The following is a 25,366-nucleotide window of genomic DNA, read 5'->3' as shown; positions in this document are numbered from 1 at the left end:
TTCATTTGCACAACTGTATGGAGTACTATCATCATTTGTTTTACAAAAGAAGCCTTGAAAACTTAAGAAATTTTCTTAAGGTCACTGTGCCCGTAAGTGGCAGAACTAGGATCCTAATGCAGACCCTCTGGCTCTAAAGGGAATGCTCTTCAGAATTAATTATACAAGTCAAGGTTATATTAGTGTGTTTCTATTGTGTAGCAGTGCCTTAGCCAGCATTTATATCTTTAATTTCATAGGTGAAAAAATAGTACTTTAATACTTTAATTTGCATGTCTTTGACGACTCCTAAGAATAAACTATGGATAGTCTGTAGGGAATTTCCTTTAGTTTTACTTTATTCAACATGTGTGTTGGGAGTCTGACTAAAAAATAGACTGAGAATATAATAGAGTGTAGGCTTTGGACTGCCACGTTTTGAGTGTCATTTCTACCTTATTCTAGCGGCATCATCTTTAACAAGTTACTTCTTCTAGCTTCAGTTTCCCCCTCTGAAATGAAAATACTAATAGGACCTACCTTACAGGGTTGTTGTGAAATAGAATAAAGCATTAGAACACTACCTAGCTCAAAGGTGCGGTTTGTACCACTATTTAGTCATGGTTATGCCACAAGTTAAATGTTAAGATTGAATGTTATTTTTACAGGTTGTTATATTGTAATACTAAATGCTCATTTTAGTGATGCTGCCATTTTTTTTGGTACAATTTTTAGAGCTTACATTTTGAAAAGCCTGCATGGCCAGTTTGAACCACACTAAAAATCAGTCCCCAAGGATATAGGTTTGGTACCGTTGGGAAACTTGCAAAGAATGCTACTGGCTCTTGGGGGTAGATTCAGAAAAGTTGTGATAATGATTCTTGCATAATCATTGGAATAAGTATGTCACATCTTAGATAACTTGTTGAGGGAGTGTGATGTACGTAATAGAAAGTACACGCCCAAATATTTATCTAAAAATACGTTTTGCTTCTCTCATTTCTTCCCTTTCTTTTCCGTTCCCTTCTTTTTTTGTTTCTCTCATGAACTAGGTTGTGGACCCTGCCCAAAGCTTATACCAGACACCCTTTTTGAACACGAAGCACTTAGCTTAGTGTTAGACACAGTGTGTGGATGGTTAGTGAATGATTGATTAAATGAGAAACTAGGCCTTTAAGCTATACCATAGTAATTGATTAATTGGATACGTTGATGCAAGTACCGCTCTGAAATGTTTGAACTCTCTTTGCGACTATAAGTGAAGTCTTAAGATGTAGTAGGTCATTAATGATGTTGTGGCACTTCCTTTGAAGGGTAGTCAGCCTAGTCTCCTGAAACAATAATGATTTGAAAGTAGAGCTAGTATGATGCATTGGTAGTAGCCTTGGCTTGAGCTTTTGAAGACCAAACCTGTAGTCCGGTCTTTTTTGTTCACTAGCTGTACTCTGCAATTGACTCCTTTCTCCGTGATTTTTTCTTCTCAGCCTGTTGAGCTGTCCACTGTGATCCCCCATTTTCATTGCAGCTTGACTCTTCTGTATCCTCAGCCTGTTCTCAGAGTTCTTTGCCTTCTTTGCATCTGAATCCTGGCTTTACCCTGGGAATTCAGGCTTATCTTCTTAAGTTGGTGTGTCTGTTTTCCTTGTAATTCTTAAATCATTAGGCCCAGAAACCATTTATTAACCACATCTGTCACCTTTTGTGGCCTGGGCCATTGTGAACTGTTCTTTTTTGCACTCCCTGTGACTGTGTCCTAACTTCTTAAACGTGTTCCTTTAGTCACTGAAGACTTTCATACCTTCCTCACATTCTTTCCAGTTCAGATCTTAATTTCATCCAATACATGTGGCACAGTCATTCATTTATTCAATTTAAAATCCGTTATTATTGTTCCTCCTGGGGGTCAGGATCAAACAAGATGATCAGACAGACCTGGCCTCCTCTTATTACAGTGGTCTTCACTCTGTCTTAGAGCTTGTCATTTTGTTGCTTAGAAATCTTAAACTTTGATAATTACGTTCTATCTTAGCTTCTCCATTTGTTAGATGTAGTGAGCAAATCACTTGTTTCCTCTTTTGTAAGAAGAGAAAACAGTACCTACTTCTTCAGAATAGTTAATACATGTAAAGCTCTTAGGATAGTGTGTGGCACAACGTAAGCATTCTAAATAAATGCAGGTTGTTATTATTTCATTATTCTATTGTACTTGTTGCTTGTTTCCTTCTGACATTAATGTGCTCTTGGATCTCAAGAAGATCCCTTTCATTCTTTTAAGCCGTGGTGCCTCCTTATTAGTTAACTAGTTGCTAGTACTAGTTGCCTCTTCTTTCATACTACCTCCCCAGAGCAAGGCCAGAATAGCACAAAGTGTCTTGGATCATTCCACCCATCTGCCTTCACTGCTTGTATTTTTTAGGCTGTTGTGCACTCCTGGGGAAAATTGGACGATGGTGATATCTAAGCCGGACTCCCAGGGCCTCTGGGCAGGGTTTTTTTTGTGTGTCCCTGGTAAGCTCCTGCTTCCTTTTCCTGTGCAAGCTATTCCGAACTTAATCACTGTCTTTAAGCTCTTTATTGAGAATTCTTTTATCTGTCTTCCAGAAATTTAACCACTGCTTCACTGTGAAAAATAATGTATCTTGTAAGTTCCTTCAGCTTTCTTCCTTTCAGTTATAGCCTTTAACCTCTGTCTTTACTCATTCTTTGCCCCTTTCCTCAGGGCTCAGAGAAGGAAGATGTTCTTTTCTTGTTTTATCATGGTAACTGGCCATCATACTATTATTCTTTATTTTCAAAAGTCTTCAAAGTATATAGTCCTGTATCTCCTTATTAGAACATGATTTTCTTTAGAGGAGGCGTTAAGTCTTTTTGTATTGATCTTTGTCAGTGTAGCACCATAGTATCCAGCAATGTTGCATGAATCAGTGAATAAATACACTCTTGTTTTATTGTCTTTAAGATGGGAAACTACAGCAGTCTTTCTCACAGGTTAGTTGTGAGAAAGTGCTTTCTGAGAAACAGTGGCATCAATGAGACATATAAAGAATTTTTAATCATAGGCAGAGTTTCCAAACAAAAGTAATACATTTGATGGAGGACAGTCATTTTCAAATACTTACAGGGTCTCCAAGACCTAGGAGGCATAGGAGGAGTGGAGTAGATGTATCTTCAAAATCTCCTTCTCTTGTTATTTAAAGCCATCTGTAGTTGTCATTTGTACAAAGATTTCATTTTAAAAGTTCTATTAACCACTGCTTTAAATCACTAGTTGTTAATCCAGCCTTTTTAAAGTCAAGGACAGCCCTACTTGCCCAAGTTGGGACAATTACTAACAAATTGAGAACGGATTCCTTTCGTTGGCCTTAACCCCTTATCTGGAGGTTTTGCTACTAGAAAGCATTCCTTTATTTTTTTAAGTCAGTTTCAAGTTGAAAATGTAGTTAAGTAAAACTTCTTAAATTTGATTTTCATTCGTTTAGTACTTGCAATCGAGAAAGGAATGGACCCAGATTTACTCTTTAAGTGACAAAGGTTACTGCTAAGCAAACTAAGAAGACTTCAAGGAATGTTTTTAACTACTTAAGAAAATACAAGCTTTTTTGGAGATATTTTTCTATAAAAGCAACCCCTCAATCGTAAGAGCAATTCTTTAACATAATGATTGCACGTCATTCTTTTCTGAAGCAACTCTGAACTGAGCAACCCTTAACCTCTCCTATTTGCTCTATCCTCTTGACAGTAATCATGATAAATTCTTTTTCTTTTTTTATTTTCAATTTATAGATAGTATGAGAAATTGCTTTATAAGATTATTACTACAACTTGTTGAATGTCTATTTTATGTTAGGCTGTGTTTTAGGTACTTGGAACTATAATTATCTCAAATCCTTTAGATGTTACTGTTTTAAATCTGTTTAGGTCTGAGAGATACCTGGTAAGGTATGCGTAATATCACATGTACATCTAAGAAAGGGCAGAGCCGGGATTTAGATCCCAGATCTGATTCAAAAATTCATGTTCTTCCCGCTGTACCACACTGCTTGGGTGTATTCTTTTAAGCATTTGCTAGGTTCTGAAATATTTACTTTCTCAATAGGAATATTGGAAAATTAATTCTAAGATTGCTGTTCAAATTATTAACCAGGGGCAGGTCCAGGGGCCCTAAAATTTATACAGTGCAGTACTCCTGATGAAAAGAAATCGAAATTAGTTTTTGGTCATTGGAAGGAGCCTTTGAAAGTATAAACCTTGCTAGATTGAAGATAAAATGCATCTCTCATAGGAGAATAAAAGTTACTAAAAACTTGAAATCAATGGAAGTGTATATTCAGTAAAATTTGTGTTGATAAATTAAGGGTATCCTTATATGTACTGACTTGAATTAAGCAAGTCATAACTTAGAAGAAAGACATTAGTTGATACATTTGTGAGGTTAACACTTTCCTTTTTAAACTAGAAGACTGATAGCCCAATTTTTTATAAACTTTTTCCAATTAGCAGACATTCATCTTTTTTTTTTTTTTTTTCCAACGTTTATTTATTTTTGGGACAGAGAGAGACAGAGCATGAACGGGGGAGGGGCAGAGAGAGAAGGAGACACAGAATCGGAAACAGGCTCCAGGCTCTGAGCCATCAGCCCAGAGCCTGACGCGTAGCAGACATTCATCTTAAGTATAGGTTTAGAAAAAAGTGATTCTTTGAAATTAACATGTTATGATATTTTAATATAATCCTTAATTTTTGTCTTTGAGAATATACTAAGAAGTAGGTTAAACAGTAAAATCAATTTTGAAGCACAAAGAGCAGATACTTTAAAATAATTCACTTTTCCTCATGGTACATGCAAATGGGACATGAAAAAAGTGTTGTTTTTTTTTTTTTTTTGATGAAGCTATCCCTAGCCAACTAAACAAGTCATTTATTTGCTCTTGTTTATATTCATATTTTAATTTTTAAAAGCTAAAAGGGATTTTAGAGAGAATCTGTGCCAGTCTTCCTTAATAGATGGGGAAAGGGAGGACTAGAGAGGATGATTTACCCAAGGGGATACTCTCATGACTTGAATTTATGGAAGAACCATGACTAGAAGCCTGATTTCCAGTTAAAGGTCTTTTCTCTAGACCAGATTGAAACAATCATATAGCCATAATAATTCAGTGTTAACATTAGCCTATTCGGTTACTAAATGTTGTCTTAAAATTGTGCACACAGGTGATTTGAGTTGACCTGGAGGTAACAACAGAAGGAAGTTTAGGACCCTGGGATTTCTTCATTGCTCTAATTAGCTGTGTGATCTTGAATAAGCCACATGGCCTCAGTTTCCTTATTTGTAAAGTGAGATTTTAATTTGTGGTTATCTTATGCTCATTCTAGCTCTAAAACTTTCAGTAAAAGGCGGTGCATTTATACACCAGTCTAGTTGCTGAATGCTGATGTGTTCTCCCATGGTTTAAAACATTTTCTGTGTTGGTGCAGTAGTCACCTACCTATCTTTTGGATTTAGAATGTTCTTTAAAATCAGAGTGGTGTTAAGGGGCGCCTGGGTGGCTCTGTCGGTTAAGCTTCTGACTTTGGCTCAGGTCATGATCTCGTGGTTCATGAGTTTGAGCCTGGGTCAGGCTGTGTGTGATAGCTCAGAGCCTGGAGCTTGCTTCGGATTCTGTATCTCCCTCCCTCTCTGCCCTCCCTGGCTCTCACTCTGTCTCTTGCTCTCTCAAAAATAAATAAACATTAAAAAAAATTAAAAAAAAAACGGTATTATTTCAGTGATGATGCTTAAATAGTAATACGAAGCAGTGGGAAATTAGCTCTGTTTTTTTGCTTTTTTTTGGCATACTTTGTGTGAATTGGTAGCTTCAAGGAATTTTTGAGCAGATTTGATACCAGGTTTTTGTAGTAATTTTTTTGATGGACTTTTGGTATCCTGTCTCATTTGATTACAGTTTAGATTCATTCAAAGACAAAGCTAACAGGTAATTTATACTTTTTCACATTTTTTTTCCTCATCCGTTGGACTGTGTATCACTGATTTCAGGGTAAACTAACTTACAATTTATAGGGCTTTTGACACATTACCATAGTTTTAAAAAACAAGGTTTACCCGTTTCAGAACCACTTAGTGACCTAGGCTAAAGAGAAGAAAATATTGTCACTTTTGATTAAAATGAATACTTTTAGATTGTTAGGATGGAAATATGGAACTCAAACATATGCTCAGATATAAAGTATAAGTAATTTTCTTGGGGCCCTTGGGTGGCTTTGTCAGGTAAGTGTCGGACTTTGCCTCAGGTCATGATCTCATGGCTCCTAGTTCGAGTCTTGCGTTGGACTCTATGCTGACAGCTTGGAGCCTGGAGCCTGCTTCAGATTGTGTGTCTCCCTCTCTTGCTCTGCCTCTCACCTGCTCACGCCCTGTCTGTCTGTCTGTCTCTCTCTCTCTTTCTCTCAAAAATGAATAAACATTAAAAAAAAAGTATAAGTAATTTTCTTAATGGGGGAAGGTCTCTAATTATGATGTTTGAGGAGTTCCAGTTACAATGAATGCTGTATTCTTTGGATAAAATGTGTTTCAGTGTACCAGGCATGTAGCCTGCCTCCCCCTTCCCCTCCCCCCCCTTTTTTTCTTTTTTTTCAGTGAGGACAGCACAGTAGGACAGTGACAAACTTCTTGGCTCAGTGAGAATACTTAAAATTGCATCTTACTGTGATTATTATCAGACCATGAAATGTCACACATATCCTTTCTCATATATGCAAAAGTCATTCATGGAGAGATATATTTGAAATATATTAGTCGTAGTCAAGTCATTTGTGACTTACATGGACTTTAATAGGCTAATCTGGAAGTTTGACCTTTGGTATTTGAAAGAAAAAAAATTGTTCCAAATTTCCATATTGATTTTTTGAACAGCCTCCTACTGCTGAGTGCTGAAATGCAGATTATAATTGAACCTTCTATTGATGATTTAGCTTTCTCATTATAAACATACTGTTCTATAATGGTATTAGAGGCCAGCTGAATGTGGATCGGGTTTAGGTTGTGATTTCACAGAGTTGTCCCAGGATCCTGTGCCTTTCTAATTGATCGTCTTTTTCTCTGCTCCCTTGACATCAGTTCCTACTTTCGGCAGCATGGTTCTGCACTCATCTGATCTCCACTGTAACCACAGAGAAACTGGTTAAGAAACATCAGTCTCAACTTTACATGCAGGTTTAAGTCATTAAGTGAGGCTGTACGTCAGTTTTGTGTAGTAAAGCGAATGTATTGAGTAAGTGCTGTGTGCCAGATGCTTTCACAAACTTTCTTAATTGCCACACAGTACATCATCTCCCATTTCTCCTGCCACAAGTGTGTGAGGAAAGTAAACTCTGGAAAGTTAAATAACTTGTCCAAAATATGAATGGATAGCATTGTACTGTTTTCCTTAATACTTGAGTCTTTGGTTGTATTTTTGATGGTTGAGGTTGGTTAAAGATTAACTGATGGATAAATGGAATTATTGCAGATGTCATAAGCCATTGTATAGTCATTGGTCATCAGATAAGACTCATCATCATCATTAACTGTAACTGGACTACATTCAAATCATAGTTTTTGAGAGTCACCTAGGCATTGTCCCATGTATTATAAAGGATACAATAAAATAAAGGGAGAGAGACTTTATATTACTCTAAGTTGCTTATAATCTGGAAGGCAGCTTCCTTACATAATTTATGGCTTAGTTGTGTCTCACTAGAATACTGTCATTCCTCAGATATTTGTACCAGAGCAATTTTTTTTTTTGAGGCTGAAGCTCAAAATTAAGATTAAGCATTTTTCCTTGTTTATTTTTTTCTAGCTGTGTCATTCTGAATTGCTTGGAATTTCAAATTCTCACCCTTTTCCCCCACCCACCCTGTTCTAAATTTCTTGTTGAAAATTATTCACAGGGGACTAAAGACTTCTTGTGCTTTGTATACAGTGGATGTGAAGAATACAGTTCTCTTCATTTTAGTTTAATTGGCTCATGCTGTAGTTCTCTCCAACTCTTGGTAATTACAGAACCTTCAAGATGTGTAAGTATATAACAGACCGACATCCTTTCAAATTCAGACATTTTAAAGGTTATGTTTTTACATCATTTGAAATAGTGTAGATGAATAACCAAAGATATTTGTGAAAGAAAATAAACACTTAAGGTTATTTTTGCTATTGATACTTACTAATGAGGGAATTGTAATCCTGGATTAGGAAGATGCAAGAGGGTGGAGGTCATTTTTAAAAATTAAACTCTTGATTTGTTTTTTAAAAGTCTCATTAAACCATAAGCATTTAAGAATACTTAATTATAGCTTTCCTTTTAAAAAGAACTTTTGTTTTCTTGCTAAATGAATTTACCTTCCTTGCTGATCACTTTATAACTTGAACTTGTTTGAGCAGAATACTGTATATGCCTAATAATGAGCAAACATTACGTGTGTGTATGCATTCCATTATTTTATTGTTTTTTTGAGGCATTACATTCCTTCCTGAGTGTATTTGCAATTAATGGATCCTAAGTAAAGCAATTTCATCAATGAGATCAAAATCCTGCTCAAATAATTTAGAATATCACTTTAAAAAAAATGTTACTACTCTTTTTAAAAAAGTACACAATGTTAAGGCCTTTAAGTTTTATGACTCTGAGTGAAGTATATAGACTGATGTTTTTATGGTTAACATATTGATGAAATTTGGGGCGCCTGGGTGGCTCAGTGGGTTAAGCATCAGACTTCACCTCAGGTCATGATCTCGTAGTTTGCAAGTTTGAACTCCATGTGGGGCTCTGTGCTGACAACTCGGAGCTTGGAGCTTGTTTTGGATTCTTTGTCTCCCACTCTCTCTACCTCTTCCCTGCTCACACTCTGGCTCTCAAAAATAAGTAAACGTTAAAAAAAATTAAAAAAATATTGATGAGATTAGAGGTTAACATTTAGTTCTTTTAACTTTCGTTGGCATTTAATGTTGTATTCTGTACCAAGGATGGGTGAGAAATTGAAGTTCATCAATAACATAATTATTTTAGCACTGTTACTGACATGTTCAGTAGATTCTAAGACCAAAAGCATGCATATAGAAGAATCTGCTTTTGAAGCCCATTTCCTTTGTTTTCAGTTTTTTGATTTAGGGGAAAGATTGTAGCTTATGGATCCTCTCCTGAAGGGGCTTTTCTGCCTGTGATTTTCTTCCTAGTTAATATTTATTAATAAAATTAATGATTAAGTAGTTAAGTGAATAGGAAAATCTGAAAATACTACTTGATAAATGAAATTTAAGGGTTTATTTTTTGCTTGCACATGATTATACTTTATTTGAAAAGGACATTTGATTATTTTAAAATTACGTTAATTGCAGTAGATTAGCACCTTAAAATATATTTCCATATCTTTATGCTTACTAATTCAGATGTTCGTGTTTTCAAAATTGCATTAGTGTAATACAGATAAATCAAGATAACTTTCACCAGGCATTTGTTTATGGCCTTCTAAGTGACATTGAAGAAAAATATATAACTCCTTAAGTATCTTGTAGTCTACTGGAGGAAAAAGATGCACAGATAATTATGAAGCAGTATGGAGTGTAGTGATAGATATGACCTGAGTATTATGAAAGAGCTGAGAAGGAGTCCACTCTGCGATAGAAGGTCAGGGAAGGATTCCTGGGGGATGGAGGACATCAGAGCTGTGTTCAGAATCTTTGTAAAGAATCAGATATAGAAGAGGCAGAGGAGAGGATTTTAAGAAAACATGGGAAGATGGGGCGCCTGGGTGGCTCAGTCGGTTGAGCGCCTGACCCTTGGTTTCGGCTCAGGTCATGATCTCACAGTTTGTGGGTTCAAGCCCCACATTGGGCTCTGCAGCTGGTAGCGTGGAGCCTGCTTGGGATTCATTCTTTCTCTCTTTCTCTCTCCCTCCCCCGCTCAAGCTGTCTCTGTCTCTCTCAAAATAAGAAAAAGTAAAAAAAAAAAAAAAAAAAATTTAATAAAAAAAAGGCGACATGGGAGGGTGGTGAATGAGGGGGAGGTGTCTCACTGGATGGGAATAACCACTGATTTAATGTTGTTAGGAATAAATGTAGTAGTGAGTGAAAGATGAAGTTAGAGAAGTAGGAATAGACTAGATTTTGAATAGGATTAAAGTACGCTTTTAAAGTACATCCTTCCACCCTGTTATTAATGAGAACTAGGTTTTGAACAGGGGCATGATGCTCATATTTATTTTTTAAATGGTGATTCTGAGGAAGATAGATTCTGAGAGGTATTCGAGTTCATGATAGTTGGAATGCTGTCATAGTGATCTAGAGGAAAGTTTTAGGACAGTAGTATGCAGGATGAAAGAATGGGAGCATATTTGAGAAATATTTTGGTCCTACTGTTAGCAGCACCTGATGATTGGATGAGATGGGGATGAGAGAGGAAGAAGAAAAGTTATACATAAATAATTCACAAACCAGCTAGTTATACATGCTTCTAAACTAGCTGGTTTGTGAATTAAAGAATATAGGAGGAGGGTTAGTTTAACAGGGCTTTTGGACTTGGTAAGTTTGATCTGTTTCTGGAGCATTTAGTTTGAGATGTCCAGCAGGCAATTGAATACGGTAGTTTCATGTTTTGGAGGAACATCTGGGCTGGCAGTACAGATTTGGGAGCAATTAACACACAAGCCAGTAACTTATTCTTTGAGATGTGGGCCAAACTTCGTGGGAAATCTGAAAGAGCTCAAGACTCATCATCCAGAAAAAGAAAATGCACACAACATTATTTGGCAAAATTATGTGTGCAGTTTTAGGAAGCTTCAGAATCCCTTGCTAATCTGGTGTCTTACAATTTTTTGAACTTTAGATGTGTGGGTAATAATTGTAATCATGATAATGGATGGAAATGCATAGTGACCCAGTAGAGAATGAAAACAGCCAAAGACAGAGCCCTGGGGATTAAAATGCCACTTAAAATGGCTCTGGAAGAATAGGAGATATGAAGTAGGGAATACTGTTTCTGAAAGAAGGCTTCATTATATTGACTTGCATTTAGCATAGTTGTACCCTTAAGTATTGTTGTTTTGGCTCATGTTTTTTTTTTTTTTTTTTTTTTTTTATTAAGCTTGAAAAGGTTTTGTTTTGTTTTGTTTTGTTTTGTTTTGTTTTTTCTTTGTGACGGTTATTCCCATTGATGAGAGAGAGTTCAAGAGATTCTATCACTGGAAACTTTTGTTAGTCGACATGTGAGGGATTGTGCTGTGTCCTGGACTGGGCTAAATTCTTCTGACCTTCTTTAATCTTCATGTTAGTCCTTTGATCTGGATACTGTCACTAAACCTCCTTAACAAGTGAGGAAATGAAGATTTAAGTAATTTTTCCAAGGTCACTTGGGTTGTTAATTTAGCAAAACCATGACACAAATCCAAGCCTTTTGGACAGCAAAAGTTAGATACTCTACTAATATTCCACACTATGTTTCCCAGGAAAATCAGTGACTGACACTGTGATATTACTATACCATATTAGCACAGTGGAATGTAATGTGATTCCAGTAGTTTGGACTAGATTTGGGGATATATAAATCCTAATTTCTGTGATTTGGTGTAAGTCATTCAGTCTCTCTGGGTCTATTTTCTTTTTATTTACTTGAAAATTTCTGCACCTAAACATTGTTATCCTTTCGCTCCATCTCTACTCTGTCCATAAAACATGAATACTGAAGAAAATACTACATACAGTCTTGGATTATAAAATGACTCTTGGTTTATATATGTAAGAAATGATTTATTATAATGTAAAGGAAATTCCTACAATAGTCAAAGTCTCTGATTTATGTTTTTTAAAATTCTTTAGTTTCTAATAGCAAATTTAGTAATTCATGATGGGTAGAGATATTTTTGTACATTTTCTAGCTTTCATGGGAACTTATTTAGAGCCTGGAAAGATCATTTGCAGTTTTGCTCAACTATTAGCAATATAGTTATCACTGGAGTTTATAGTCCACATTAACTTGGTTTTTCTCTGGAATTGTTTTGCTTTATTCATTAGTTATTTAATGTCAAGAGATGTTTTTAGTGTGCTTTTTAATAATCTCTGTATATGCTGCCAGCAAACTAAAACCACATTGCACACATACATGGAGTACTTGAGGCCGTCATTATCACATGGACTTGTATATTTTATTTATGGGAACTTATGACCAGCTACATCTTAAAATATATTATATGGATGGCATCCTATGTGTCAGGATATGTGATAAAAATAGATAGTAGTTTTGATGTTGGGGTAAATTCTTTAAAGGCCATTTTGGAAAAGTTTCTGGTGGACCTGGGATTTGAATAAGATTTGAGTAATAAAAAAGTTGTTCTGTTAAAGAGTTCCTTTTTAAGCACCCCAGAAAAGATTAGAATAATAAGACTCAGTTTGAGTCCTCTGCTTAAGAATCCTCTATGATTGAGGGTTGAACTGATATTTTATTGCTAGGGTGACGGAAAGAACTATTTTGCCTATGTTCCTTACTCTTCCACATTCATACCCATTGGACATAGCTTGGAAAGGATTGTGTTTTTTTTTTTTTTTTTTCCATAAACCACTTCATTGAGGTGTGCAACTTGATGGATTTGTAGGTAAGTATTCACCTGTGAAGCCTTCAACATAACCTATGCAATAAACACTCATCATCACCTCCAAAAGTTTCTTCCTACCCTCTTTGGAGAGGATTCCATTAGCTCAGTAATTTCTATTCAGTTCAGGTCAGAAATATTTGCGGAGCTGATGAGTAATTGTTGCCATGTTTCCCAGGTTGTGAATGCAGAACATGTGGGTTATATGTGGCATAATAACAGCTCCTTAGAGATTAGTAGGAAATCATTCTGTCAACAAGTATGAATGTCTGTTATATGCCATGTATTACTTTAGTTGGTGAGGGATTCCACAGTGAAAAAAATCCCTGCCTTCATGGAGTGGACATTTGGCTGGAAGAGGGAGGCCAGGAAAAGAAGTATGGAATGTAGTATTGGAATTTGGGGATCACTAGTAAGAGTAGATTGCTATTTTAAAGGGAGTGAGCAGTTAAAGCTTTATTTTATGGTGATGAGCAGTGTTTGTGAGGTTGATAAAGTGATTGAGCTATGGAGATGCCTTAGGGAAGAACAGTTGAGAGACAATAGAGAGTGGCAAATACAAACACCTCAAAGTGAACTTGTTTGACACCTTCCGAAGAATAGCAAAGAGGCTGGTGTGCTGGAGCAGAGTGAGCAAGGAGGAATAGATGAAGTCAGATGATCAGATTGAGTCACATTTTGTAGTTTGTATAAGGACTTTGACTTATAACTCCAAGAGCAATGAAAAGTCACTGGAGGGTTGTGAGCAGAAGAGTGGCATGATAGTGGGGCAAGGGCAGAAACAGACCAGTTAGGGGGCTGTTGGGATGGTCTGAGAGTTGATGGTGGTTTGGATAAGGCTAGTAGTAGTGGAAGAGGTGAGCAGGAGTTAGATTCTGGGTACATTTTGGAGGTAGAAACAACAGATTTTCCTGTTGGATTAGAATCAAGATGAGGGAATACAAGGGATTACAAGCTTTTGGCCATAGCAACCGAAAGGATGGTGTGGACATTTGCTCATTTGGAGAAGGCTGCAGGGGAAGCAGACTTTGGGGGCAAAGATTAGGATTTCTGTTTTGGACACGGTAAATTTGAGATGCTTCGTAGGTACTCAAGTGGAAACATTGAAAAGGTGCTGAATGTAGGACTCTGGCATCAAGGGCAGAAGGCCAAACGAGGTCTATAAATTTGAGGTTAACTTAAAGCCGTGAACATAGATGAGACCAGCTTCACCTGAAAACTGAGTTGTGGCCAGAGGGGTTTAGGGTGGGAGGTTGCTGTGAGAAGGAACCAGTAAGCAGACTGACAAATAGAAGCTAGAGAAATAGGAAGAAAAACAAGAGATTGTAATGCTTGGAAGGCAAAGCAAGGAATCTGTTTCAAGGAGTAGGCATGATCAGCTTTTTCATTAACTGCCAGATGGGTCAGGTATGATGAGAACTGAAACTCTGACCGTTTACATTTAGCAGGATGGAAGTCGCTGATGACTTTCTCAAGTAGTTTCAGTGAAACAGTAGAAATGAAAGCCTTATTGGAGTAGAGTCAAGATACAGTGGGGGAAGTGGGGCTTGGAGTCAGTGAATGTAGAAATCTCTTAAGTCTTGTGATTTCTCTGTAAATGGAAAAGAAATTTGATGGTACTGGAGAAGTATGAGGGTTTGTGAGGATTTCTTTTTAACATGGGAAACTGATGATTTTGAATGTGGGTGGAAATTATCTAGCAGAGAGGAAAGAATGTGGTGATGATGAGGAGAAGGGAGATTGATAAAGGGAGGTTCTTTATAGGTGAGTTGGCATGGAACTAAACTTCGTTCTGTATAGGTATCACCTGGGTTCAAAATGCTGACTAGGGTTCTGTAGGTCTGGGGTGGAGCCTGAAATTCTGCATTTCTGTAGTAAGTCCTTGATGATGTCTATGTTTCTAGTCCCTGTGCTATAATTTGAGCAGAAGAACTTGGTACTTTGAGAACCAGGACTAGCAGGGTATATTGATTCATAATCCTATAGATTGGTGGATATGGTTGGGGTTTGTGCATTGTGTCTTCAGATTGTTTCTGTTTTCTCAGAACAGGAAGCAAGTCATTATCCTAGAGTGAGGATGAAGGAGATGGTGTAAAATCAGCTGTTTGGTAGAGTTAACAGTCTAGAATGTAGGATGGTGGGGTTGTACTCTGGGCCCACTTGTGGTTAGTGGTTATGAATTTAAACCAAGACCTATTGAATATGGGTGTGTGTGTGTTACTCATTTACTTTCAGCTACACACATGGGTGAGTGTGAGGAGTTGGGTAGATGTGGTTTAGAATGGTAAGTATTTTGGAGGGGAGAGGGGCAAGTGATTCATGGGTGTATACAAGGTAGCTACAAATGATGGGACTGTGGAATCTGAACTGGGAAAGGAAGAAAATAAGAGAATCCTAGGTTAAACAGAAAATGTGGGGTTTTTGTTTTGTTTTTAATTGCACGTCTTCTTCCAGTCTTTAATTTGCTAAGGAGCTCTGTAAATCTTCAGGAGAGGAAAATAGTGTTCATGTCCTCAGTTTCGTTTTTTTTTGTTTTTAATTAGGGAACTCTTTCTGTCTCAGCATCTCTCTGAGCTTGTATTCCACTAAATAAACTAAGGGAAGGATGTCTTAACACTTTTGGCTAAAGCCAGGTATTAACATCGGGGATTATGATTTCATTTAAATTGGAGGGTTTTGATGCATGTAAGAAAGGAAAGTCTTAAGGATTTTTTAAAAAATTGGCTTTTGTCAGCTCTAAAAACTATTCTTATGTGTATTTTTTAATTTTTGTTAGAACAGACTGTTAACATCCTTATTAAGTAATGCAGATTTATAGTCATAGCCATATAATAAAATAATTACTCTGTGGACAAATACAGAAAGATTTTCAACCATTGGTGTTTTTTTTTTGTCTTTTTGTCTCTCTTGGATATTACAGATGACCATGGATGAAAAATATGTAAACAGCATTTGGGACCTTCTGAAAAATGCAATTCAAGAAATCCAGCGTAAGAATAACAGTGGTCTTAGTTTTGAGGAGCTCTATAGAAATGCTTATACAATGGTTTTGCATAAACACGGAGAAAAGCTCTACACTGGACTAAGAGAAGTTGTTACCGAACATCTCATAAATAAGGTATCCAACCTTAAAGGACTATTGCTAATTCTATGGAATATAGAAAATCCTTTATATACTATATAGTACTGTGACTAGCAGTGTTAGCTTTAAAGGCTGTAGGAAGCCTAGCGAAATAATAATTAGTGGCTGTATTCTAAAACCTCACTCAGAATTTCTAACCAGCTAAGTCACAATTTTTGATAATTGAGGGAAGATGAAATTTGTGATTTATGATAAATACATTCTTTGTAATCATTATTAAGGAAACAGACTTTGATTAACTTATAAATGCTTGTTTATTAATGTGTGATTTACAGATCATTATTTTTTCCTTGAAATGCTTAATCAGTCAGCCCATTTTAGCTTTCTCTACTTCCTCTGTATACTTGAAAGGAATAAAGCTACAATGTTTAAAAAATATCGTCTAAGACTTTTCACCAGTTGAAATTGACTCTGTTTTAACCAAGTTCCATAGTGAACATGAATTTTTTTTAAAAAAAATATAAATTAGTGTTGGGCTATTAAAATTAGAAAATGTTTCTTTGGTTCTAAAATGATATTTTTGTTTTTTTAGAATAAATCTTTATATAAAGCAAACTTTTCTATTGCAAGTATGTCTTGCTTTTAAGATTGATGAAATGTAAAATACCACAGATAAATAAAAACTTCTCAAAGTTTTTGTGTGGTAGTAGGGTGTTCGTTTTTTAAATTTTATTTTGAAAAGAAATGGAAAAGTTGCACCAAATAGTACAGTGATCTCTTGTAGATTCAACAGTTGCTAACATTTTGCCAATCTTGCTGTTGATACTTGTTATTATTACTATTATTGATATTACTATTACTGAACAATTAGTGAGTAAGTTTTAAAATCATTTATCCTCAAATACTCTGGGATGTTTGTCCTGAGAACAAGGAAATTCTCTCACTTAACCAAAGAACAATGTTCAAAATTAGGCAGTTTAACATTACTATAATACTGTTACCAAATACAGTCCACATTCATATTCATCAGTTGTCCTCTGTAGCAGTGATGTCCTTAGAGCAGTTCATTTTCTGATCCAGGATCCAATCCAGGATCATACACTCCGTTCCTCAGCGTTTTGTTTTTCAGCACATTGACATTTTTGACGAGTATAGGCCAGTTGTTTTGTAGATTGTCCCTCGGTTTTTGGTTTGTCTGATTGTTTCCTCATGACTAGTTTCAGGTTATGCATTTTTGGCAGGAATAATACATAAGTGATGTTGTGTCCTCAGTGCATCACATCAGGAGGCACATGATGTCAGTTTATCCCATTATTGGTGATGTTAACTTTGATCACTTGGTGTCCGCCAGATTTCTCCACTGTGAAGGTACCTTTTTTCCCTTTGTAATTCATAAGTAATTTGTTCAGATATATTTTGAGACTGTATAAATATCCTGTTCCCCAAGAAACTTTCATGTGATGGTTTTAGCATCCATTGATGATTCTTGCATGAATCATTATAACTATGGTGGTTACAAAATAGTCACTTTCTGTTTCTACTATTCCTTCCATAATTTCTTTCTCTTAAATGGGATTATGTAAGCAGGTAGCTAGTGTTTCAAGAAGCAAAGTGATTGTGGTGTTCATGCAATCAACAGGTTTTTTTAGTGCCTGCTCTCCACAGCTTTCTAGGAAAATGCAGTGGGTGCGAAGGGTTATGATACCCTTGTCTTTACTGTGATGTAAGAGATGATGCAGACATTTGGATACCAGTGTGAGGCGTTATATAATTAAGTGGCAAATGAATTGAATGAGCAGTAAATGGCTTAGGAATTCATATGAGGGAGAGATTATCCTGCGCTGTAAGATTTCATGGGAAGATATCAAATTGAACTGAGCCGTGAAAAATTTGGGATATAAGTGAACAATGTGGAAGGCATTCCAGGATGGCAGATGTCATGTGATTATACAGAAATAATAAATTTGGTATACCTAATGTGTACTAAAGGTGGTAAATAAGAATTTGAGGTATATAATAATTTGTGGGGATTAATAGATTGTAATGTTGCAAAGGTGGTTTGGGAACAGATTGGAGAAAGACTTGCATGTCAAGCTAAGGAATTTGGACTTAACAGTGGAGTTTTTTTGGAAATTTTTAAGTGGATGATAATGTGACAGAATATTTTAAGAAGATTAGGATGAAAATGATATATAAATGTAGAATTGCGAGGTTGTTTGCTAGAAGCAGGGGAGAACCTGGAAATTTTTGAGTAAAGCAATAGGCTAGAAATGAATAGATTTAGGAGGTGACAAATTTTGTTTTCGGTAATATTAGAGATTTTTATAGTTGGAAGCAGCCTTAGAGATCATTTCACATGTGAGGGAAATTGAGTGTGAGATCATCACAGAATTGTGTTTAGAGATATACAGGTTTAGAGCTTGAGCAGGAACTCCGAACTGGAGATCGAGATTGGACGTGTGGTAGCACGTACTGAGGATTAAGTGTTGGAGTCCAGAGAACAAAAATCCCAGAGCCAAAGGACAAGTCTTCAAAAACAAACTGGTACGTAGGTGTGGGAAATGAAGAAGTCTAATTTAAGAAACTTGGCATCAAAAGAAAGAAGAAATGTGGAGTGGGAGAATTTTGCTTCAAGCTGTTGAAGGGGAGAAGACTGGAGCATCGGAGTTCTTGGATATGGAGAGAGTGCGGAATTGAGAACGACTGAGAATTAACGGTAGAACAGAGGCACGTTCTCATTTGCCGGAGATTCCATGGTGAATGATGGTAGTGACTGTGTGCTTGGTTCAGTTCTAGTGCATTTACATGTTTTAGTTCTTGGTCACAAACTAATGAGCCAGATACTACGATTCTCCTCTGTTTTACAAGTGGGGAAACCAAGGCACAGAGACTTAGTGATTTGTCCAGATGAACATAGCTAGTAAGTGGCCTAGCTGGAACAGTAGTCAGGCAGTGTGGCTTCAGGCTGAGCCCTTGACTTCTCTGTAGATCTGCTCCTGAGGCATAATGAATGGATCAAGAGGCAGTAAACACACTGAAAATGAGGGGATTCAAGTAAATTGCCTCAGTGTTTGTAAAGCCATAGTCCTTTAAATTCTAGCTCTTGCTTTATTTATAATTAAAATGAAGGAGCTGGCAGTAATATCTCCTGAGATTCTTTAGTTCCAAAACTATTACAAATCTAATAATTAAACTGGGCATCTTCTGGAAACGTGAAGAAGAGACTCGGAGTAGCCCTTTTTGGGTATATACTAAGAAATTGGCAAGTGAGGAAAAAGATAGCTCAGTAGGAGTTGGCCTGAATGTGCGATTTGCCGTTTTTGTTTGTCTTGAAGTGCTGCTTTGCATCTTGGGCACAGATGCGGAAAAAACATCTGTAGTCATGTGCTGTGTTGAGAATTGGCTCCTCCAAAAAGCAAGGAGAGGAGGGGAGACCGGAGTGGAAAATCCGTGTTTAAGTGATTTTTCAACTCTGAAACATGGTTAGGTAGAAATTGAAGTCATGTGAACATTACTCTGTGCTAACTGTAAGAGTTTCAGCATATTTGTGAGTTGCTTAAGGTGGTCCCATACCTAAGGTTAATTGTTACTTCGAAATATAGGCAGTTAGTTCCCTATAATATGTTTCAGAGAACATGTAGTCAAGTTAATTGTGCTGAAGAAATTATATATGCCACGTTCTTTTTATTTCTCTTACATAGGCATTAATGATACATCACCAGCATCTCAACATGTTCGTCGATTTTTTTTTTTTTTTTCTTTGACAAACACTCATTTGACAAGCTTAAACTAGGCAATTTCTGACTAGGAGATGTACCAATATTAGTTTATCTCAGAATTCATTTATTTCAGCTGAATTAAGTCTTTTAACCTCTGCTAGTATCTGTGCTCATTTTTGGGTTTTCTACTTAACTTCATTTTTACTCTTAACCACACAAATATAGTACTACTATATGAAGGGGACACGAACAGGGCCATTATACAGTAGTCTTAATGTGCCCTGGTGCCCGAAATCTCAGTTTTTTCTACCAAATGGGACTTAGGAATGTTACTAACATCATGTGCAAAAGTGTAGTTTGCACGAAAATTGCTATTACCTGTTTGTACGTTGAATTCTCTGACAGGAAGGTGAGAGAATGGTTTAGGGTTCTGTGGGATCAAAGTAACCATCTTCAGTCTCACAGAATGTGTTCCTTTTTGTGGTTCTGAAAGCCTTACTGTGTGGTCTAGTCATCAGGGGTTTTTTTGTTCACTGTGCTTTTAGCAGTTTGCCGAACTGCGTAAGCAGTAACATTTTTTTTTTTTAAAGCAAAGTTATTTCCTACTCAAGTGAACATTTCAGTGCTATGGTATAGGCAGCCAGAACCTATTTTTTTTTTAATGTTGAAGGTTTCAGATGAAATACATTTTTATGGAGAATTGGGGCTGGTTTATCATAGTTGCTAGTACCCTGGAGTTAAGATGAGAATAGTAAACATCTGGGCAATATCTTTGGTAAAGCAGAGTGGCATAAGTAAACTATCAGAGCACATGAATGGAGGAACTTCTTTGAGATGAAAGTAACTGATTATTGGCTTTAGAAGTAATTTCTCAAAATTGAAGCCGACATAGAAAAGCTAAATGCTTTTCTCTTACTTGGTTAGTATATTCTTCCTAGGTCTAGAAGAATGGTCCCTTTGAGGAAACTGAGATCCAAAGGAATTCAGTAGATTTCTCTAGACCACAAAGCAAAACTTAGGGTGTGATATGGCTCTTGTGCCTTGCCATAAGAAAAAACTCTGGTCTTATTTTAGAAAATATGAAAACATTTCAGAATTCACAGGGATTGGCTTTTCTTTAACATTTATTTCTAAATAAAATAACTTTAAATTCATGGTTATACTAGAGAAAAAAAGTTCTGCTACTTTCTAATTTTAAGGATTTTTAAATTGTAGATCATTTTGTTAAAGCCTCAAAAATATCCACATAAGGTTTATCAGTACAGAATTCAGCATTCAAAACTGTATGTTATTTGCTACCTCTGACTTAGGTGTAAAAAATTAGTTGGGATGCATTTGATCCCTGCACACATGGAACAGATTAACAAGTAAACAAATGTTTAGTTATAAAACATAGTGAAGAAAATGGGCTGTGGCGATAAAGAAGAGGGTAAACTATGTAGGCCAAGAAGGGGGTCTCTGAGTAAGTAATACTTGTAACGATGTTTAGACTGGGACTTGAAGAGTGAGAAGGTGCTCATGACAAAAGTGGGTTGGAGAGCATTCCAGGCAAAGGGGATGGCTGTAGAATATTTTTTCTTTATAGGACCAGATAGTCAATATTTTCAACTTCCTGAGCCGTATGTTCTCTGTCGGCAGTCCCTCAGCCCTCTCCTGTTGTAACACCGGAGGAGCAGTAGACCATATGTAATGAATGGATGTGGCAGTTTTCCAGTACAACTTTATTTTAGAAAGACAGCAGGCCATCCTTTGCCAATCCCTGGAATAGAGAAATTGAAAACAAAGCCTGTTGTGAATGGGGAATTAAGTGTTGGCAGTGGGGAAGAATGGGACAAGATGAGGTTTGGAGAGAGGCATTGAAACCATGGTGTAAAGGTTTCATACTTAATTATATGTGCATTAGGAAGTCCTTCAAGAATTTTAAGCAAGACAGAGACGTGATCTGATGCAGATTTTTAAAATACTACTCTGGTTGCTATGTGGTGACTAAATCAGAGGGCCCAAGAGTTGAAGTGAGCAGAGCAGGGAGGAGTAATCTAGTAATTCAGGTGAGCGATAGTGGTGATTTACACGAGTGTAGTGACATTGGGGATAGAGACATTTCAGATTCAGGATACTTTGAATATAGAAAGATTGTTACCTCCGAATAGATTGTGTAGGGAATGAGGAGGAGGAATCCAAGATGACTTCTAGGTTTTTGGTTCTTGAACAGCAAGGTGTTTCTATTTTTTCAACATAGGTTTGGGGTAGAAAAAGGAGTTTCCACTTGAATATATTAATCTTAAGATGCCAGTGAAATTGGATACGCAAGTCTAGTTCTCTGAGAAATTTTGACTGGAAATGTAAATTTGGGAATTGTGAGCATGTAGATGCTACATAAAGCTTTGGAAGTAGATAAATTCACACAGAAGAAAACGAATGGGGACTTCAGATTTAACCCTGAGGAATTTAAATGTTTCATGTAGATTTAAGGATTGCAATGGAAACTGAAAAATAGCCAGGTACTTTAAGACTCAGCTCTCACCTTAAGTTATAAAATCATTTAATGTCAACATTTATTTAGCAGTTTTGGTTTTCATAATCATTTTGTCTGTGTGTATATATGTGTGCATGTGTGTGTGTGTGTAATGGCTAAAGACTATTTTTTTTAATTAATTTACTTTTTTTTAACATTTATTCATTATTGAGAGATAGAAACTGAGCATGAGCAGGGGAGGGGCAGAGAGAGGGGGAGACACAGAATCCGAAGCAGGCTCCAGGCTCTGAGCCATCAGCACAGAGCCCGATGCGGGGCTCGAACTCACAAACCGTGAGATCATGACCTGAGCTGAAGTCAGATGCCCAACTGACTGAGCCACCCAGGAGCCCCTAAAGACTACTTTAAATTTCAGTGTAGTGCCAGTCAGTTCTGTTACTTGTGGGCAGGGTTAGGTAAGGTTAGAACCATCCTGTTTTTAATTTTTTTTCCCCTCCTTCAACTTTATTGCGGTGTAGTTGACAAAATTGTTAAGATATTAATGTGTTTGGGTTTTTTTGGAGTCATCTTTTAGAAGATTGCTGTTTGGGATTTAAACTTGACAGAAAGCCTTTAATTTAAGCTCATAGTAAAGTAACTGAGGACTTCTTTTTCTTCTTTATCCACTACTGAACACTCCATATTTAATAATAGATAACCTAGAAGTAGCTGCAGTGGAAAAAGTACTGGGTAGAAAGAAGGGAGAACTGGGCTTTAGGCCTAATTCTACCACTAACAGTCTTGAACAAATTACTAGACGTTCTCCTGGATTTCAGATTATTAATTTATAAAATGAGATTGGGATTGTTTTTGTTAATCTCCATGAGCTTTAAAATTGTATAATGGCTTGTGTGTCTTGATAATTTTGGTTTATTAAGACTTAGGAAGATTATAGTTTTAAAGTTTACCATTGTTCTTTCCTGTGCCATAATAAGTATTTAGAATAAAAACATTTTCTTTTTCAAAAATATTTATTTATATTTGGGAAGGAGAGAGAAAAGTCCCAAGCAGGATCCTCACTGTCAGCGCAGAGCCCAACATGGGGCTCAAACTCATAAACCGTGAGATCGTGACCTGAGCCAAAATCAAGAGTTGGACACTTAACCAGCTGAGCCACCCGGGTGCCCCTCCCTCCTTTTTAAAATGTTTATTTATTTTTGAGAGAGAAAAACATTTTTAATTGTTTCTTAAAATCAGGGGAGAAACTCTTATTTTAATGTGGCAAAAATTTTATTCTAATTTCGTGATGCTTAATAGTTTCTTAATTTAGCCTTATGCTTAATTTCCCCTCTTTCTCTCAAATTATTAACTCTGTAGTAAGAATTGAGTAATGTGGGAGCCTCATAAATGAGCTAATTCTTGTGCTTTGAAAGTTTGAACAAAAAAGATATTGACTTTTTAGCTCTACTAGAAACAACTTCTTACTGCTAAAAAGAACATTTATTTAAAGTCTTTCTGTGAGCACTGGGTGTTATATGTAAGTGAGGAGTCACTAAATACTCCTGAAACGAATATTACACTCTATGTTAACTAACTGGAATTTAAATTTAAAAAAGAAAAGAAAAAGAAAAAAAAGAAAAAAGAATTCATCCTGTAGATATATTTAAATATGTATGTAAAGAGTATGCTACTGTTTATTGTAGTATTGTATTTAAATGCCAGAAAGGCTGAAAACTCTCTAAATGTTAACTAATAGACTGTTCAATAAATGGAATTATATCCACACAATGAAAAAAAAATCCATCCATATAACCTGTGTTTTTCAAATAATATCTTACTTTGGAAGGAAGGCAGATTAGTCAGATTAGAGGTTCCTCCTGCTCACTTTTCATTCATTTAGAAAACTACTAAGGACCTATCATGTGCCAGGCACTCCTCTAATAAGCATTTACGTTATATCAAAGGTCCTTGCCCTTGCCTTTGGGGAACTTAAGTTTTGGACTTAAGCACTTGAAAAACTGAAGCTTTGAAGAATAGTTTGAATTTTTAAATGGCTTTCTTGTTTGAGGTTTTTTTGTTTTGTTTGTATGTTTGGTAAATTGAAAAGTCTTTCTGTAAAGTAACACAGTACTGTTTATTTTTTGTATGTAGGGTTTCCTTTGCTGAAAATGGTATCTCTGGGTAAACTATTCTTTCAATATATTGATTTGCCTTCCCATTTTTAAAGAGAGAATGAGAAGAGCCAGAATTTTAAATACTGTGTATTCACCAGTAAATTAAATTGTTTCTGTGAGGGTACTAATTGCATGTGAAAATGAAGTTGGTATTTCCCGGTAAGCTCTGGACTATTTTATAAGTCAGTTATTTAAACAGACTTGACTTTTTATAAGAAAGCTTTTTAGTGCTTTTCTTTCTAGGCAAATGTGGATGAATGTAGGTTTTTTTTTTTTAAATGGCGTTTATGTTCAAAATATAAATACAGTGATTGCAGTGAATTACAAGAGGACATTGATAGAAACACTCGGGAATAAGATTTTCCTTAGCAAAGACATTTCATTTCAGAGGCCCACAGATACTGAGTCTCTTGTGTTTCATCTGCCAAAAAAATAATTAAGACACTAGGCCTGTCAGCAAGACTCTCCCAATTTTAGTGGAGGTAATCAGATTTGAAGGAGAATTATTTTGCCTGAAGAATTCAGGGCAGAGTAGAAAGAGGAGGTCATTTTCGACAAGCCTTAAATAATTATTAAAGATTCATCGTGTGAGCAAAGGCGATAGTCCAGAAAATGGTGTGAGTTAAAAAAGGCAGGTAGGTACGATGAGCACAGTCAGGTATGGTCAGTGTAGATGGAATATAAAAGGTGTCTGATGGCATTTTTTGGGAATGAGAGTGTTAAAGTTAGTTGGACTCGTTTTTGAAAAACATGGTAGGGGACTTGGGTTTTATCCTGTGGGTGGTGGGAACCATTGGTTTTAACCTTCTAAAAAAGACTGACCAGAGTGGAGATGGAGTGAAAGATTTAGTAGGCATTCCTTCTTCAGTGCTTCATTGCTGGGCATCTTTCATTCACCTGCCATCTTGTCTTGTCCTTTTTTTCTAACTGAAAAGTTGTTGAAAGAAACAATCCATTTCATTGAATATTGCTTGGGGTGATGATGAGGAAGAAGGCTCTGAGCTAGAGGTACAAACCCTTAATGAATATGTTTTGGAAGGGTGGCTTGAATAGGAATAGAGTAATCCCCAAAGAGGAAGAGATTACTGGGGATAGGTAGGGAACAGAGACCATTAGAGAGTCAGGAAGATAGCAACCATGGGATATGAGGGGAATAGGAACTTGAGTAGCTACTGCTTTGAAAGGACTGGCAGAGAAATGATGTTGGGGGAGCACCAGGCTTAAAGCTTGGCCTAAGTTAGTTGGTAAATTCACCCATGTGTTACATATCAGCTATTCCCGCTTAAACTGTTAAGTAGCCTGTAAGCACTGTGAGGGCAGGTACCTACCTTTTCTGCTT

The 25,366-nt window shown here is 36.5% G+C and overlaps 1 protein-coding gene across 2 annotated transcripts in view; it reads left to right on the top strand.

The window, feature by feature from the left end:
- The window catches only part of CUL3 (cullin 3), a 95,607-nt gene that overhangs the window by 5,501 nt on the left and 64,740 nt on the right, over window positions 1–25,366 (top strand). Inside the window, exon 2 of one of the 2 annotated variants that reach the window (XM_030328200.1) lies at window positions 15,518–15,715. The exons of the other annotated variant lie outside the window; for it this stretch is intronic. Within the exon in view, the coding sequence (XP_030184060.1) occupies window positions 15,518–15,715 (198 nt within the window). The remainder of the gene's footprint in view (window positions 1–15,517; window positions 15,716–25,366) is intronic. 2 annotated transcript variants of the gene reach the window in all.

Source organism: Lynx canadensis, chromosome C1 (assembly GCF_007474595.2).
Source record: "Lynx canadensis isolate LIC74 chromosome C1, mLynCan4.pri.v2, whole genome shotgun sequence".
Taxonomy (NCBI): domain Eukaryota; kingdom Metazoa; phylum Chordata; class Mammalia; order Carnivora; family Felidae; genus Lynx; species Lynx canadensis.
This window is presented reverse-complemented; position numbering and strand designations above follow the sequence as displayed.